At 45.9% G+C, this 17385-nt stretch overlaps 1 protein-coding gene across 1 annotated transcript; it reads right to left on the bottom strand.

The window, feature by feature from the left end:
- Nucleotides 1–2937: 2937 nt before the first annotated feature.
- FETUB (fetuin B) lies at nucleotides 2938–12157 on the bottom strand. Its single transcript, XM_033150749.1, has 7 exons — nucleotides 11862–12157; nucleotides 10514–10624; nucleotides 8707–8794; nucleotides 6835–7001; nucleotides 6112–6225; nucleotides 4843–4932; nucleotides 2938–4130 (listed from the first exon to the last, which is right to left on the bottom strand). Exons 1-7 carry the CDS (start codon nucleotides 12096–12098, stop codon nucleotides 3504–3506), a joined length of 1434 nt encoding a protein of 477 aa, XP_033006640.1. The 5' UTR covers nucleotides 12099–12157; the 3' UTR covers nucleotides 2938–3503.
- Between the last annotated feature and the right edge of the window lie 5228 nt (nucleotides 12158–17385).

Consider the following 17385-nt stretch of genomic DNA (forward strand, 5'->3'; position numbering starts at 1 on the left):
CATGTGGTATCTGAAGAAGTGTGCATGCACACGAAAGCTCATACCAATAACAAACTTAGTTGGTCTCTAAGGTGCTACTGGAAGCAATTTTTTAAAATTTTGTTTCAAGCTCTTCTGCAGTTTGTTTTAATGTTTTCCCAAATTGTCCTTGTCAACTTTTTATCTTTTGTTTTTTTAAAGAAGTGTCTTAAGCATACAAGTCCACTGGTAATCACCCTTTGGCTGCTTTGCACTGACCTGTGATAGATTTCTTGGTGTGCCTAAAGGCTGTTTTTGTGGCTTGTTGCTGACAAAGAGGATGCACTGGGCAGAATCTGAAATGCACCCCTTTTCATTTCTCTATCTCTCAGCGTATCTGTTTTTAACCATGGCTCTTCTGCTGCTCCGTATAAAGGTATTCATCCCTCCCAAATGTGCTATAGTCTCTGGTCAAACAGGGGTTGATCATGCTTCTAAACTCTGCAAATACTTATTGGATTGGATGGTATTGTGGGAGAGAAATCAGGTATAGTGCTTGAGTAAAATGGGTAAAGTATCATGGGTTAAACCACAGAGCCTAGGGCTTGCCGATCTGAAGGTCAGCGGTTCGAATCCCCGCGACGGGGTGAGCTCCCGTTGCTCAGTCCCTGCTCCTGCCAACCTAGCAGTTCGAAAGCACACAGTGCAAGTAGATAAATAGGTACCACTCCGTCGGGAAGGTGAATGGTGTTTCCGTGCTCTGCTCTGGTTCGCCAGAAGCGGCTTAGTCATGCTGGCCACATGACCCAGAAGCTGTACGCTGGCTCCCTCGGCCAGTAAAGCGAGATGAGCGCCGCAATCCCAGAGTCATCCGTGACTGGACCTAATGGTCAGGGGTCCCTTTACCCTTTACCTTTATTGATCCACACATGGTTTCTGGCCTTGCCCACAATTCCATGGCGGAGGCTCTCCGTAGCCCCTCTGGGGGCTGCAAAAAGGTCCAGGCAGGGGAAAGGGAGGGAATGAGGCACAAATCCTCCTGATGCTTTTTTTTGGGGGGGGGGTCCTGGGAAGTTCACTGTATCCTGCAGTGTTGCACAATCCTGTGTCTGCCAATTTGGAAGGCAGAATGGGAGCAATCTGGAAGTGGGCCCCCGCTATGGACAAGCCACCATTACTGGCATGATTTGTGGAAGTTTCCTCCTCAATCTGGGCAGTTGGCGTTAATCAAGAGGTGCTCCCGAAGTGTTATATGCAAATGGGTTGCAATCAATCAGCTGCCAAAAGAACTGGGACTGAAGGTATTTGAATGGTTTTCTGAAATTTGAGAATCCCTACCACAGCCGTGAAAGGAAAGGGGGAGGACAAGGTGCTTTGCGCTCTCTGATGATTTTCTAATGGTCTTTCCCCCCGCCTATCCTCCTCTACATAATGAAGACGTGTGTAGTTGCTACTGTGCTTGATACTTCGAAAAAAAGGGTGGGTGGGTTGATTTATGCTTTACAAGGAATTTAATAAGGTTTTGCTATGCCCCCCTGGACATATGATGCAACAGGAGCAGGAAACCTGATTTTAAGAAATTTTATTAAATTAAAGTAATTTGGTTTGATTTGAAATAATTTGGAAAATTAATAAACATAATTATTAGAGAAAGTATTGCTCCACACACAGTTACAGGTGGGTAGCCGTGTTGGTCTGCCGTAGTAAAAAAAAGAAAAAGAAAAAGAAAAGAAAAAAAATTCCTTCCAGTAGCACCTTAGAGACCAACTAAGTTTGTTCTTGGTATGATCCACACACAGACACCTTTTTGCTAGGCAATAAAACAGGAGATGAATTTTGGGCACAGGGCAAAACTCAGTGTGTGTGTGTGTGTGTGTGTGTTAGGATTTTGTGTAGCCTCTGCTGCTTCAGCTTAGCTATTGTGGTTAGTATAAATCACATGAGTGTCTGAGAGAGAGTGTGAGAACGGAAGACTGTCTTATCTCTTCCGCCTAAGTGTTATTGTAAGTTAGTTTCACTTCTGCTGTGTCACAGTTTGTTTCTTGTTCTGCCAGAGCTTGGAGAACACAGACGTGGAAATGGATTCTTTGTATAAAGACTGTAAATAAACGTAGTTTAGATCTACGGATGTTTCCTTCTTCTTGCTGCGTGATGCTAGAAGACTTGTGTGCTCTTCTCATAAGAGTAGAGTCGCAGATAGGCACTCTGGACTGAAGGGACATTCCAGAAGGGGCCTCCTGGGAGACGCTCAGGGGTCTTGGAGTTCGCCGTCTCCGAGAGAGCGTCATTCCCAACAAGCTGCCCCCATTAGCTGCCTGACACTCCTTTATTCAAGAAATCCAGAAGTGCCACTGTCACAAGAGGTTCTGGGTTAAAAAAGATAGAGGTTTCTGCTCTGTATTGGAAGGCGCTCTTGGCCTCACCCCTGAAAGCTAAAGCTATGCTGTATTATTATAACCCGTTGCCATTCTGGGCACTTCTGGGCAAAGATGAAAAAGAAAAAAAAGGCCGACATGGCCATCAGGACAAGCATGAATGGAAGTGCTGATGCAGAACAATGAGTTTTTCTCTCCCATGCCCTCTATATGAGTTTTACTCCCAGAGCTGGTCTGGACACTAGGTGGACTCAGGCTGCTGCCTCAGTTGGCGGTGGCAACGGCACCTCCCATTTTGCTTCAAGCAATAAAACAGGATGAGCTGCCTCTGTTCACTCCTCCACCCTGACAATTTTGGGGAGGGATTTCCCCCTTTCATCCTCAGCCACCTCCCCCAGGCTGAAGGTGAAATTTCTCCTGTGAGAATATATGTCTCATCTCTCTCACTCTACATGACAGACATCTCCAGAACCTCCTGGTTTCCTCAGGCTAAACTGCCCCAAACACACACTTCACGGTTACCGCCTTGACGTCTAGAGGCCTGCTTTGTTTCAAAGCGAAAATGAGAAAGGTCTGCTTTCCAAAACAGCCACTCAAGGGGCAGTAATGTCGCATCGCTCTTTTATTGAGTATTGTTAAGCTTCCTTGCAGCAGAGAAAATGTCGCTCTTCTCACATTCACAAGGACAAGGAGGTCAGAGATGGGTGGAGAAAAGAAAGGAAAGACAAGAGATCTCTGGCCACCATGTTGTTTAGATTCTCCCACCCCGGCAGGGACTGAAGAAGGCACAGCTGAGCTGTGAACGTTTGGGGCTTTTCAGGTGTTGCTTTTGGGATGCTATAAGGCCCAAGATGGGCTCCCTATTCACTGTAAGCCATTCCTCCCCTCCATGGACTTTGGTCCAAACAGCATACAAGAGGGGGCTTATTTGGCGAAGCACTCGTGCAAATCACTAACATTTGTACCACAAAGATTCCTCTGGTGCCCTTTGTGTCAATTCACTGCACAACCAGCTGATTTTTTTTAAATTACCTTTTGTGGTGAGAGATCATAATGACCATCTTTTTTTCCTCCCCCCTTCCCTTCCTCCTCCTAAACCGCTCCTCTCATGCTGTGAGGATGCAGTACCGCCTGTTGAATAGCTTTTTGGGATTCTACAGTACCCAAACTTTAGGCCTTCTTGGGCTCTGGGGGCAATTTTATCAGAGGCCTCTGGGGCAGCTCGACGCCAGGGATAATTGTTGCGCTGTCTCCTGGACATGTAGCGGAGTTTGAAAACCCAACAGGGAATGCAAAGATGTTTGGCTTAGCCAGTGGTTTGTCAGGAGCACCATGTATATCAGGACGGTTGACTTGAGGGATTCCTGCTGGGCTCTCTGCCCCAGGGGGAATGGGTTCCCCATCTAATTGTTCAGGTTGAATTTCTGGCAGGGAATGGAGAGATACATGTTCGTTTGAAGGAGGGAGAACAACCACACGGCCCACTGTTTCTGGCAGGTCTGGTGGACTCTGGTGCTCAGGAGAGTGGTCCCCATGATGCTTGTGGTGGCGGCGGCCATGACCATTACCATGACCACGATCGTGACCATTACCATGACCACGATCGTGACCATTACCATGACCACGATCGTGACCATTACCATGACCACGATCGTGACCACGATCGTGACCACGATCGTGGTCGTGTCCATGCCCTTTCTGGTGATGGTGTTCTTCACTGCTTTTGTGATCTTTGCGGTGTCCTTCGTGCCCAGGTTTGGGTCCAGGTTGTGGAGTCTGATCATCTGTGTCAAGTGGCTAATAGGGAAAAAATATTAGAATGGTTCATTCTGAATCACTTTGCAATTTCTTTTTTCATCTTTATATATGTATGCATTAATTGGGACCAATCTTCCACCCAAAGGGTGGCGCTGTGGTCTAAACCACTGAGCCTCTTGGGCTTGCCGATCAGAAGGCCGGAGGTTTGAATACACACAACGGGGTGAGCTCCCGTTGCTCTGTTCCAGCTCCTGCCAACCTAGCAGTTCAAGAGCACGCCAGTGCAAGTAGATAAATAGGTACCGCTACGGCGGGAAGGAAAACAGCGTTTCTGTGTGCTCTGGCTTCCATCACGGTGTTCCGTTACACCAGAAGCAGTTTAGTCATGCTGGCCACATGACCCAGAAAGCTGTCTTGGACAAACGCCGGCTCCCTCGGCCTGAAAGCGAGATGAGCACCACAACCTCTATAGTCAATCCAGTCAGCCTGTCCTGCTTCCTTTAAGCAGGAGATGGGCAGGAATCCCCCATCTTTTGCCCCTGCATCCCAGCTGCACCGGTTCACTGCTCCGCTATCTGACGTTTTGAAGACATCTGAAGATAGCTCTGTTTAGGGAAGTTTTTAATGACTGGTGTTTTAATGTATTTTAATCTTTTGTTGGAAGCCGCCCAGAGTGGCTGGGGAAACCCAGCCAGATGGGCAGAGTATAAATAATAAAATTTACTATTATATGCCTGACTGAGCAACATACCTGTGGGGGGTAGAGTTCACACTGCGCTCTGACAAACTTCTGATGATCTACCTGGCTGTTTACCACGGAACCGCTGCACAGGCCTGTCTCCTATGAAATAAAGCAGATCCCTCCATCAGCAAAGCACGAGTGATAAAAAAACAAGCCTGCCTAGACTTCAGGTTCTAATAACTAAAGCGGACGTGGGGAACCTTTCCCTCCTTAGAGCAAATGTGATGGGACGGCCAAAGGTCCACGGTGTACTCCCAAACACAATATCTTTCTGTGGCACCCACAGGTTCCCATTCCCACACCTCGACTGAAATTAGGCTTGGCAGAAGCCTTCTTTAGCCAATGAAAGCCTAACTTGGGTGCGGGATGCAACTTGGGGGGTGAGGGAGGAGGTTGCAGCTGGGGTGTGGGGAGCTGTGGCATGTGCATGGTTCCCGCAACAGGTTCTACAGGTTGCAAATGTGCCCATATGCCCCCAAAAAGGTTGGCGACCCCTGTCTCAGTTGCGCTTTCACCAGAGATCGAGAGAAAGGGAGGGATAGTGGCAACCATGTGCACAAGTCCAACTGTGCTATAATAATAATAATAATAATAATAATAATAATAATAATAATAATAATAATAATAAATGTGCATGCCGCTCTATTCCTACAGTAGAAAGCCTGATTTATGTGCGCTTAGGCTAACATACCTGAAGGAGCGTCTCCACCCCCACCGTTCAGCCCGGACACTGAGATCCAGCGCCGAGGGCCTTTTGTCGGTTCCCTCACTGCGAGAAGCAAAGCTACAGGGAACCAGACAGAGGGCCTTCTCGGTAGTGGTGCCCACCCTGTGGAACGCCCTCCCATCAGAGGTCAAGGGAATAAACAACTACCTGACATTCAGAAAATACCTGAAGGCAGCCCTGTTTAGGGAAGTTTTTAATCCGTGATATTTTAAATGTATTTTAGTATTTGATGGAAGCCACCCAGAGTGGCTGGGGAACAAATAAATTATTATTATTAATTATTATTATTATTATTATACAACATCCAGGGCATGAATGGGGACTTTGCTGGAGTTGTCAAAGACAGTTATTCTTATGCTATCTACTCATGTCCTTGGAGAAGAAAATAAAATGGTGCAAAAATGTTCTCCTGGGTTTCCCAAACTTGAGTCTCCAGCTTTATTTGGACTGCAACTCCCATCATCCCTAGCTAGCCGGACCAGTGGTTGGGGATGATGGGAATTGTAGTTCCTATAGAGGCAAATTTCAGCACAAAGTGAAAGAGTACTCACTGCTGTTTCACGTGGGAGGAGTTCGCAATTGGAGATGTCGGGGACACCCTTGCCTTTGGTGCAAGATGTCTCCTGGATCGTATATTCCACTGAGTTTGAAGGGCCAATAACCCACTGTGCAAAAGGGCAGAGGCAATGGGTTAGAGCAGTCTGTGTCGTCTGGATGAAAGTACAAGCAAGATAGAAGACAACAGCCCTCTCACATTCTTGTTGGCCCTCCACCTTGCTCCCCAGCAACTGGTGTAATTAGTACTACATTTATATCCAATTTTTTCTCCAAGGAGCTGAAGCTCCTTCTCCCCATCTTCATTTTAACCTCACAACAACCCTGTAACTGAGAGATGGTGACCCTGTGAGCTTCATGGTTGAGTGGAGCTTTGAACCCTGGTCTCCTAGGTCCTAACCATGCCATCATGCTGGTGTTAGAAAGTATTCTGCCCCCAAACATGGAATTTCTAGTTATTTGTGGCTTATAGATAGCAAGAAGTCCTCTAGGCAACAATGTCAACTACCCTGTGACGAATGGGGGCGTGTGTGATGTAGAAAACTTCCCCTCTAAATGGCGATGCTGCAGTCCTCCAGGTATTTTGTTAGACTCCAACTCTCATCAGCCAGAGTCAGCATGGCCAAGGATCTGGGATTATGGGAGCTGTAGTCCAGCAGGATCCAGAAGGCCACAGGTTCCCTGCTCCTGCTTCCAAGGATGTCCATTCGCAACCTTACCTGTGACCGTGCCTTGGTGACGTTGAGGAGAGCGAAATAATGAGCATGGTTGCTTTCTAAGTTGAACTTGGCAAGGGTCTCTGCTGCCGCCTCCTGGAACCTAGCTTCAGTTGGGTCTCCGGGAACTGGGCAGTCAGGACAAACTTTGGCGATAGCCCTTGATGAAACTATTTAGAAAACAAACAAGCATATTTGGACTTCCACAGCTAAATGTTACTTTGCGCAGGCCAGTACAGCTGAATTAGTGGGCAAGGAGAAGTGGTAAAAGGCCTTTGCTTCTTAACCTTGTTAAATAAAGACACGTCTTTGGTTTGCTCGTGGACCTTCAGTTTTATCGAGCATTCTTTCTGGTTTGTTACTTCCTGTATGTTACAATAATGCACGACACACTGAGCAAATCTCGTTTTTTAAACAAAAAAGGGCAGTCGCTGGGTGTGATGGGTGGGAAGCACAAGGGGCACCCCCTTTTCCATGGCATGATAGCATTCAACCTGACCCCCAGACCCCAACGTAGTCGCATTATCATGCCCAGAACACACCATGCATTTTTGGCATACCGTAAGGAAACACTGCTTTGAAATGTCAAACATTTTGCTTCGTTTTTAAAATTCTAAGTAGGGATTTCAGTCTTGCGATTCCCCTGCCTACCCAATCACAAGCAGTGCTGCAGTTTTAGTTACGAGTGATCACTTGTAACACAGGAGGTGAGTTGCAGTTCCTAAATTTATCAGCAATAAACTGCATCTGAAACTCTTCAGAATGTTCAGCTTGTGCTAAATATCATGTCAATGGCTGGAATGAAAATGAGTATATTTATGGGTACAGCTCAGGCCCAGCAGCTGCATCTTCACCTGCATGGACAAGAAGAAGAGTTTGGATTTGATATCCCGCTTTTTCACTACCCGAAGGAGTCTCAAAGCAGCTAACATTCTCCTTTCCCTTCCTCCCCCACAACAAACACTCTGTGAGGTGACAGGTAGGTTACCCTTCTGAGTAATACCCCTCCCCACCCTCTCACTATATATAAGGGTCTGGTGACTTCTGTTTCAGTGTATCCAAAGAAGTGTGCATGCACACGAAAGCTCATACCAAGAACAAACTTAGTTGGTCTCTAAGGTGCTACTGGAAGGAATTTTATTTATTTTGTTTTGTCTGTGAGGTGAGTGGGGCTGAGAGACTTCAGAGAAGTGTGACTAGCCCAAGGTCACCCAGCAGCTGCATGTGGAGGAGCGGAGACGCGAACCCGGTTCACCAGATTATGAGTCTACTGCTCTTAACCACTACACTACAATGGCTCTTTAACACCATAATGCAGTGGTTTTCAACCAAAGTGCTGTGGCACCTTGGGGTGCCTTGAATGATGGTCAGGGGTACCGCGGGCAACACTGAACTCTGTCCTTCTTTCCTTCCCTCCCTCCTCTGATGCCTTCTTGTGTCTCTGCCTCCTAAAGGCTTGTATAGCTGCTTGTTGCAGCAGCAATGGCTACAAGCTCCGCAGGAGGATGGTGCCTCTGGGGCTGGCCAGGGGTGCTTCCCAGGCCCCTTTGGGGGCAGTGTGAGGAGGCAGTTCTCTTTGGGGCGGGCAGCTCAGAGATCAGGAGGCAGCAGCTACGGCTTCCCAGAGGACACCCAAGGATAGGGGAGAGGAGGCTGAGGGAACACTCCGTAAGGGAGGGCGTTTGAAAAATGGCGAGAGGCTGCCAGCTCTGCAGGCAAGGGGTGATATAACTGGGCTCCTGTGCCATAGAAACAATGCAGTTGGTCAAGGGAGCCGTGGACTCAAAAAGGTTGAAAACCTCTGCTGTAATGGGAATGGAAGTATATGCATTTCCTTACTAACGTTAATTCAAGCAAATGTATAGAAATACATACGTGGGCGTAAAACGCAGTCGTAGTAACACAGATGAGTAACGTTCCCATGGTTATCAGCGTAAACTGTTACTTTGCACTGCCCGTAGACCTGGAGCAACAGAAAGGTAAGTGATGTTTGTAGAACCGATTTGTTTTGCCAGACCAGAAGCCTTCACCTTTTGCAGACCAAGGAGTCAGCTTAGCCCCCAACTTGCAATGCAGAATCTCCCCCGTTATGTCGCGGGTGCAGTGTCTATGCGATTTCAGCTCTTCGTGTAATCAGCTCTGGGTAGTGATTCAGCATGCTAGCAAGGATATGCTAGGAGTCAAGTCTAACAAGAGCAATCTCCTTTATTGCAGTAGGAACTTGACAGACTGGATGGAAAGGGCGAGCTCCTTCTATACTCTCAGGAACAGGAGCTGGGGAAAGGATACATTTAGATTTTGGCAGGACCCAATCAGAGTAAGGCTCCAAATTGTGCCAACAAATTAAACCAATAGCAACTGTCACCCAGAACAAACTTAGAACAAACTTAGAACATACCTAGAACAAACTTAGTTGGTCTCAAAGGTGCTACTGGACATTTTTTAAATTTTTTAATTTCAACTGATATTATTTGTTATCACTTCTCTCCAGCTCTCCATACATGCAAGGTTTGTGTGTGTGTGTGTGTGTGTGTGTGTGTGTGTGTCACTGGCCTCAAAATGACAGTCTGTATTCCCTCCCCTATTTAGTCTGGATTTACCCTTTCCCAGAAGTGTCCACTAAATTAAAACAACAACACTTCTGTGGCCAATGACCAATATATGATATTTCAGTGACCTGTTTGCAAATTAAGCCCTGGCCTGGCAGTACTCTCTGGGCAGAATGATATATTACACCTCCCTCCCCAGTGGGGCTACACTAAAAACAGTAGGATCCTGCCCCCTTCCCACAGTCTCAAATCATCTTACCACACTCTATACTGCCACTGGTATCTGCTTCCCCACTAGAATTTTCTGTATATTTGGTGAAGGCTTTTGGGGGAGAGAAAGGGAACCGTGCGGACATGTGTGGGCGATGTGAACCCCTTAACCTTTCTCGTAAAGCAATTCATATCTGAAATACACTATAGACCTTTTCACGTCTCACCTGGAGATATCACCCGAGCCTTACTTTGCAAAGCGCTTCCAGATGATTGCACAAAGCTGGCAGCCTCTCACCCCTTTTTTGAACACGCTCCCTTGTGGAGGGTTCCCTCACCCTCCTCTCTTCTCCTTTCGCCTTGGAGTCCTCTGAGCAGCAGCCGCCCCTGCCCCAAAGAGAGGTGCCTCCTCACGCCGCCCCACAGGGGCCTGGAAAGAGGATGCCCCCAGCCTTAGCAGCCTGACAGAGACTGGCCAAAGGTGAACGTGAGGGCGGAACATTACTCCGAAGCCACATCAACTCCTAGCAAACAGAACCTCCTGGCCAGCCTCAGGGGCACCACTCGCCTGTGGAGCTTGTAGCCAGGGCTGCTGCAACAAACAGCTGTGCCAGCCTTTGGGAGGCAGAGACACAAGAAGGCATCAGAGGAGGGAGGGAAGGAAAGAGGGGCAGATGCCAGTGTTGCCTGCGGCACCCCTGACCATCATTCAAGGCACCCTAGGGTGCCATGGCACACTGGTTGAAAACCACTGCTCTAGGGTGACAGCGAAATTTCATTCATTTTAATTGCACAGGCCTAAGATTCCTAGTATGCACTTGAATTCCTGCCACAAAATAGTGGCAGTGTGGAGACATTCCTAGCTTTAAAACAAAACTTAGCACATTCAGTCCTTTTCTGAACCAGGCAGATCAAATGCTTACTGTCTCATGGGCGCTTCTGAAATTGCAATCCTTCCACTGTTTCCTGCTGAGAACGTGGCACACCGTTTCCAGCACATCCAAGGTGAGAAAATACATGGAGACTTTAGGCGCCTATAGAAGATGAAAGACGATAAGAAGACGGAACCCTTTGTGGCACAAGACAGAGCAGAATTTGAAAAGGCAAGGCCTGGCTGTTTCACGCAAAACAAATTCTATAGAACTAAGTAAATTTAACATCGATGTCAACAAAGTTATTCTATGTAAGTTTAGACGATAGCCTTAGACTTTCGTTCTCCTGGGATTTCAAGGATCACAAGGATCAAAATTTTCTCCAACAGCTGCTTCTTTTGCAACCATTTATTTGAAAGCTATATAGAAAAGGGTCTCACAGCTAAACTAGAAAGTCCCCCCCAATAAATTAATGGCTTTTAGAGTTATTTTTTGGTGTTTTAAAAATGCATTCAGCCAGGTCCTGCTTTCTGAGAGCATTATGCTAATCCCTGTGCTGGTAGTCAACAAAGAAGGTTTAAAGACTCTCTCAAGGCAAACTTTTAAAAATGTAGTATAAACACCAACAACTGGGAAACACTGGCCTGTGAGCACTGCAATTGGAGAACAGCCTTTACCAAAGGTGTCATGGGCTTTGAAGATGCTCAAATTCAGGACGAAAGGGAGAAACGTGCTAAGAGGAAGGCACGCTTGGCAAATCCTTACCGTGATCAACTCCTGCCCAGAAACCAATGTCCCCACTGTGGAAGGACATGGGGATCCAGAATTGGCCTCCACAGTCACTTATGGACCCACTTTTAAAACTGTGTTTATGGAAGACAATCTTACTTGGCTACAAGTGATTGCCAAAGAAGAAGATATTATAATAGCACCCAGGACTATTGCATATGCCCCAACACTTGCTTATTCCTCTGCCTCAGTTTCTCCTTTTTTAAAATGGAGCCATTCTCAGCTAGAATTCAGTAAATGTTATTCAGGCTGCAGCTTTCATTCTGTGCAATTGAAGTCACAGGGAGGCCGGTGCTGGAACATGCAGGCAGATCTGGGATGGGTTGGAGCAGAAGTTTTTAAAGCAGAGGTTGGTTGGCCATCTGTCTAGCTGAGATTGCTGTATTCTAGGGGGTTGGACTAATGACCATTGGGATCCCTTCCAGCTCTGCAATTCTACAATTCCAGCATCAGGAGGGCAACATGTTAGCTACTCCTGGTTTGAAGTGTCCACTTACTAGATAGGACAATGGCTCCCCCTTATCTCTCCCTCTTTTATCCGATGTTTTTGAAGATGGTTGTCCCCAACTGCAGTGTAGAGAGCGAAGTCAGAACGAGGGTAGCTGCTTACCTGTGGAAGTTGCCGGGCATCAAAGATTCGCTGAAGACCAAGCACGTACCCCTTTTTTTCATGGGAATTGATCCAGTCTAGGGCCTGATCTGCAGCTGCTTTGACTACAGAATTATTGCACCCTGGGGAAAGCAGTCCTGTCAGTGGTGGTCTTGGTAGCTGTCCTGGACGAGGTGGAAGACCGGCTAAGGAACACAATACCTGTATCCCGACCAGGAAGGAAATTAAAAGGGCCATGTTGGAAAGGCCTGGGTACCAGGGGTGGGGAGAGTCTGCAGGCCCTCTGGAAGAGCAGGCTTTGCAGTACACTCAGGTTTCTTTATATACTTTTGAGGTAAGCCACTAATATTTGCTCATCTTCCTCACCGTGGCCAACACCTTTGAACCTGGACATGCAAACTGCAAACAGTGAGTCAATGATTAGAAGGTTGTGTTGACAGGTTGAAAACGTGATTTTCCAACCAGCTTTGGCCCCATGTCCTTGGCTTCAGATTGAAGTCCGCAGAAAACATCTAGCAATAATGACGCCAAACTAACCACTTGTTATATAAATTCTGGGCAGGGGCTGGATACAAGATCTATGGTGCGATCCTTCGCAGGTTTACCGAGAAGCAAGTCACACTATTTCTGATGAGGATGTTCTGTTACACACCAGGGGCAAGTGTGTATAGGAGCGGGGCCTGGAAGCGAACTTATTGCCTAACCAACGCACACTTTACAAGTGTTGGTGCTGACCTTTAAAGCCCTAAACAGCCTTGGCCCAGTGTACCTGAAGGAGCATCTCCACCCCCATTGTTCAGCCCGGATACTGAGGTCCAGTGCTGAGGGCCTTCTGGCAGTTCCCTCACTGCGAGATGTGAGGTTACATGGAACCAGGCAGAGGGACTTTTCGGTAGTGGCGCCCTCCCTCCCGTCTGTTGTCAAGGAAATAAACAACTATCTGAATTTTAGAAGACACCTGAAGGCAGCCCTTTTTAATTTTTAATATTTGATGTTTTATCATGTTTTTAATATTCTTTTGGGAGCCGCCCAGAGTGGCTGGGGAAACTCAGTCAGATGGGCAGGGTATAAATATTAAATAATAATAATAATAATAATAATAATAATAATAATAATAATAATTTGAATCTCAGTGGGAGATTGTGGCGAGAATGGGAGGAAAACACCATTTGCCACCCCTAAAAGTCGTGTTAACTTATCACTGCCAGACTAGCTAGAACCACAGAATTGTAGAGTTGGAAGAGGGACCACGAGAGTCATCTCTGATATGTGGGTGTAATGACCTGGGACCCAGGTAGATGTTGTGGCCCAGGATGTATGTCAGAACCAAGCACACCAATGCTCTCTGTCTTTTGCTGAGACTGCACCCACCATGGGCCTCTCACTTATCAGGTCAGTAAAGCATGCCAAGAGCTTGCTGGCCTTCCATATAGAAGACTGGGGGCTGGCATCGATGCCAGGAGAACAATAAAATTTCTTGACCCAGGCAAGTCTTCATGTAGCAGATAGCAGAAAAAGGCACATTTTGTATGACCGTTGCTTAAAGACACCTGTTGCCATAGCAATTAGGAGCAGGCTGTTCTGACCAGTGAAATTTGTTTTAGGCATCCACAAGCTGTCCATGTGTTCTGTTATCCAATAATATTGGTGAAAAGAAGAAGAAGAAGAGTTTGGATTTGATATCCCGCTTTATCACTACCCTAAGGAGTCTCAAAGCAGCTAACATTCTCCTTTCCCTTTCTCCCCCACAACAAACACTCTGTGAGGTGATTGGGGCTGAGAGACTTCAGAAATGTGACTAGCCCAAGGTCACCCAGCAGCTGCATGTGGAGGAGCGGAGACGCGAACCCGGTTCACCAGATTACGAGTCTACCACTCTTAACCACTACACCACACTGGCACTCAGAATCATGCACAAGGTGATCCCGCATGCAATTGTTATAAAAAGTGTCTTGAATTTTGTATTCGGGGTCCAGAATTTGGAGAATTCTTCTGGATGACTTATTCTCGCCGCAGCCCGCAATAAATACAAACTCTTTCCACAACGCTGCCAACTTGGCTAAAGAGGACCGGCGTACTTCCAGCCCCCCCGCTTTGTAAGGTAACATTCCAACCCACTGCTCATGCTCTACCCAAATCTTAGGCATTTTTTTTTTGCTTACTCCCAGCCACATGAAAGGCTGGTTGCCTTCACTTTAAACCAGCTGAATTCTGCTGAAAACGTGTTAATAACTAGCAAATCATTTCCTAATGTTAATGCTGGAAATGTGGCCCAAAAAAGAGAAAGACCTCCGGTGCAATCCTACGCAGGTTTATTTACCCAAATCCTACGTGTGTTTGTTTTACATACTCCCAGGTACATAAAAGTTGTTTACCTGTGCCTGACGTTACTTGAGCAGTTATCTGCCCAATTATACAAATGGGCTTGCAGCCTTTGGAACACGGCAGTCTAGAGCTGTAGCCAGAGAACTGGGGCTCTTATTCCCTTCCCTTGAGTGAGGGGGATTTTTTCCTACTGCTGCTGAATATGCCTTGAAAATTGGGTGGACATCTCAGGGTGGCTGGCGCTGTCCATTGGTCAAAGAAGGAGCAGCTGCAGGGAGCTCTCTTCCCTCCTTCCCCCCCAAAAGTACAATCTGTTCCAACTGCTGTTGTGCAGGGGGAAAGGTCACTCTTGCCCCATCTATTGACCAAAGGAACAAGGGCTACCAACTGCGATTTAAGCAAGAACACCAGCAAATGAAGATCAACTGTCCTGGCCATATCAGTACCATGTAAATTCACCTCCTTGTTCTGGCCCTGAAGCACAGATCTTCTTCCTCTGCTTTTCTGGTCCACTTCCCTTCCGTTGTGTCTGTTTAGGCAAAATAGAGTGGTACTATGACTTCCCTTCATCTGGACACTATACTTCTTCTTCTTTTTTAATATATTTATTAAATTTTTAAAAACAACAATCAACAAAGACAAACAAATACAAAAACAATACAAGCATAAAAAAGTAAAAACCTACAATAGGAAAAAAAACTTATTACTATCCCTATCTACTGTCCTTTACATTGTATCTTGACTTCCTCTCATCTTGCCTTCCTGCATTCTTTGTTAATCATCTTTAGTAATTTCTTTCCATCTTGAAAAATCTTATTTAACTATAAAAAAATCATTAATCATATCTAATATCTTTACTCATTCTCCCACACTTCCTAAACACTTAACCAAACTCTAAATCTACAGTCTAACCTTTCTTCCAAATTATTACAAATTTGCAATCATACAATGATTTTTAAGATACAGTTTGAATTTCTTCCACTCTTCCTCCACCGCATCGTCCCTCTGGTCACGAAGTTTCCCGGTCATCTCAGCGAGCTCCATATAGTCCATCATTTTCATCTGCCATTCTTCAATCGTTGGAATTTCTTCTGTCTTCCAGTTTTTAGCTATCACAATTCTAGCTGCTGTTGTGGCATACATAAATAAAGTTCTATCACACTTTGGAATTTCCTGGCCTAGGATGCCCAATAAAAAGGCTTCTGGTTTCTTTTTAAATGTGTTTTTCAACACCTTTTTCATTTCATTGTAAATCTTTCCCCAGAAGTCTTTTACCTTTGGGCATGTCCACCACATATGGAAAAAAGTTCCTTCAATTTTTTTACATTTCCAGCACATATTACTTTGTCCATGATAGATTTTTGCCAATTTAACAGGTGTCAAATACCACCTATAAATCATCTTCATTATGTTCTCTCTAAGCAAGTTACATGCTGAAAATTTTATACCAGTTTTCCACAATTTCCCCCAATCCTCCAACATGATGTTGTGGACACTATACTTCTGTTGCTGCAGCCTAGTATAGCATTAGCCCCTTTTTGCTGCTGCATCACAATGCTTACCCATGTTAAGCTTGTGGTCCTCCAAGACCCTGAGGTTCTTTTCACATGTACTGCTGGAAAGCCAGGTGTCCCTCATCATATTTGTGCAGCTGGTTCTTCCAGACTAAGTGTGCAACTTTTTATCAATATTGTTTATACAAAATGTAATTTCTTTCAAAAAAATAATAATAGGCAGGATGCAAAGTGTTTCTTTTTGAACTAAACAAATTCAGTTCATTGCATCTTCTGGCAAAAGAGTTAGGTGAAATCTTGGGGAGGCATTGCCCATTGGAGAAGACTGCCCTAAATGATGGACTAATGACCCTCCCCATCTGCATAATAATGTTATAGGTGCGGAGGTCAGTGTGGATGATACTTGTGGGTCCCTTCCAAACCTGTGATCCTGAATAGCTGAGGTTAGAATGTATAAGAGGAAATGAACCAGCCAAACCAGTTCCTTTGTTAAGGTAAAGGCCTCAGCTGGCTTATTAAGTACCACCATTTACATGTCCAAAGAGGCTGCCCTGTTGCCATAGAGACATATGGGTAGGCCTTAACCCACCTCGCCTGGCTGGATGCCATATCATCACCACCATCACCACCACCACCACCATTTTATTATTTACACCCCGCCCATCTGGTTGGTGGCTTCCAGCACATATAAAAACATAATAAACCATCAAACATTAAAATCTTTCCAATACAGCCTTCAGATGTCTTCTAAAAGTTTTGTAGTTCTTTATCTCCTTGAGATCTGATGGGAAAGCATTCCACAGGGTGGGTGCCACTACCGAGAAGGCCCTCTTCCTGGTTTCCTGTAACTTCACTTCTCACAGTGAGGGAACCACAAGAAGAAGTGGACCTCAGTGCATAATAATGTGTGAGAGTGAGTGCTTTTAGGGTTAATAAAAGCTCAGCAGTGCGTCCTGCATCACAGATGATGCTGCACAACATCTGGGTATTATGTACTGGACTGTGTAACGCCAAACTGCGGGAGGCAGTGAAAGGTAGGCATGCCTGGCGTGCTCTGGTCCATGGGGTCACAAAGAGTCGGACACGACTGAACAACAACAACAAGTGTAACGTGATATGTGTATCAGTCTGTAATGTCAGTCTGTCTTTGGCTTCCAACCAGGATGGGAGCGTTCTCTCCTGGTGCGGAGCCCTTAAACAATAAATCTTCTTTTTAATGAGCCGAAGTTTGTTGTGAGTAATTGCCAGAGCTAAATACAGATACTAGCTACTGTTTCCGCTTTCTGCTGCAACACCCTGCTTTGAAGAAGAAAGGGAAAAGGCCTGTTGTATCTTTCCCAGTGGAGCAGACCAGATATAGCCTTTGCTGTAAATCTGCTCAGCAGGGAAGCCACACAGCCCAGTGTGCATGCCTGGAATGGCATCAAGAGAGTGCTTAGGTACTTGCAGGGTACCAAACAATTGTGCCTCAAATTGTCGGCAGCAGGTGTAGCACAGCTTAGGTGCTGGTCTGATTCTGATTGGCTAATTTGGAAGACAGGAAGTCGGTGTCTGGATTAGTTGTGAAGTACGGAAATGCTCTGGTTGGATGGAGACCCAAGAAGCAAAGTCTTATGGCTCTTTCATCTACAGAAGCTGAATTCAGTGCACTGTCGGAGATCTGTAGGGAACTACAGTTTTACAAA

Source organism: Lacerta agilis, chromosome 5, assembly GCF_009819535.1.
Source record: "Lacerta agilis isolate rLacAgi1 chromosome 5, rLacAgi1.pri, whole genome shotgun sequence".
NCBI classification, from domain to species: Eukaryota; Metazoa; Chordata; class Lepidosauria; order Squamata; family Lacertidae; genus Lacerta; species Lacerta agilis.

Excerpts from the sequence above, each read along its gene's own strand:
- FETUB (XM_033150749.1), bottom strand. The coding sequence starts at position 12,098 with ATGGCCCTTTTAATTTCCTTCCTGGTCGGGATACAGGTATTGTGTTCC. Across the intron at positions 10,625-11,861 it reads ATGCCCGGCAACTTCCACAG|GCGCCTAAAGTCTCCATGTA; the intron begins GTAAGCAGCTAC and ends CATCTTCTATAG. Across the intron at positions 4,933-6,111 it reads TCCTCCCACGTGAAACAGCA|GAGACAGGCCTGTGCAGCGG; the intron begins GTGAGTACTCTT and ends TTTATTTCATAG.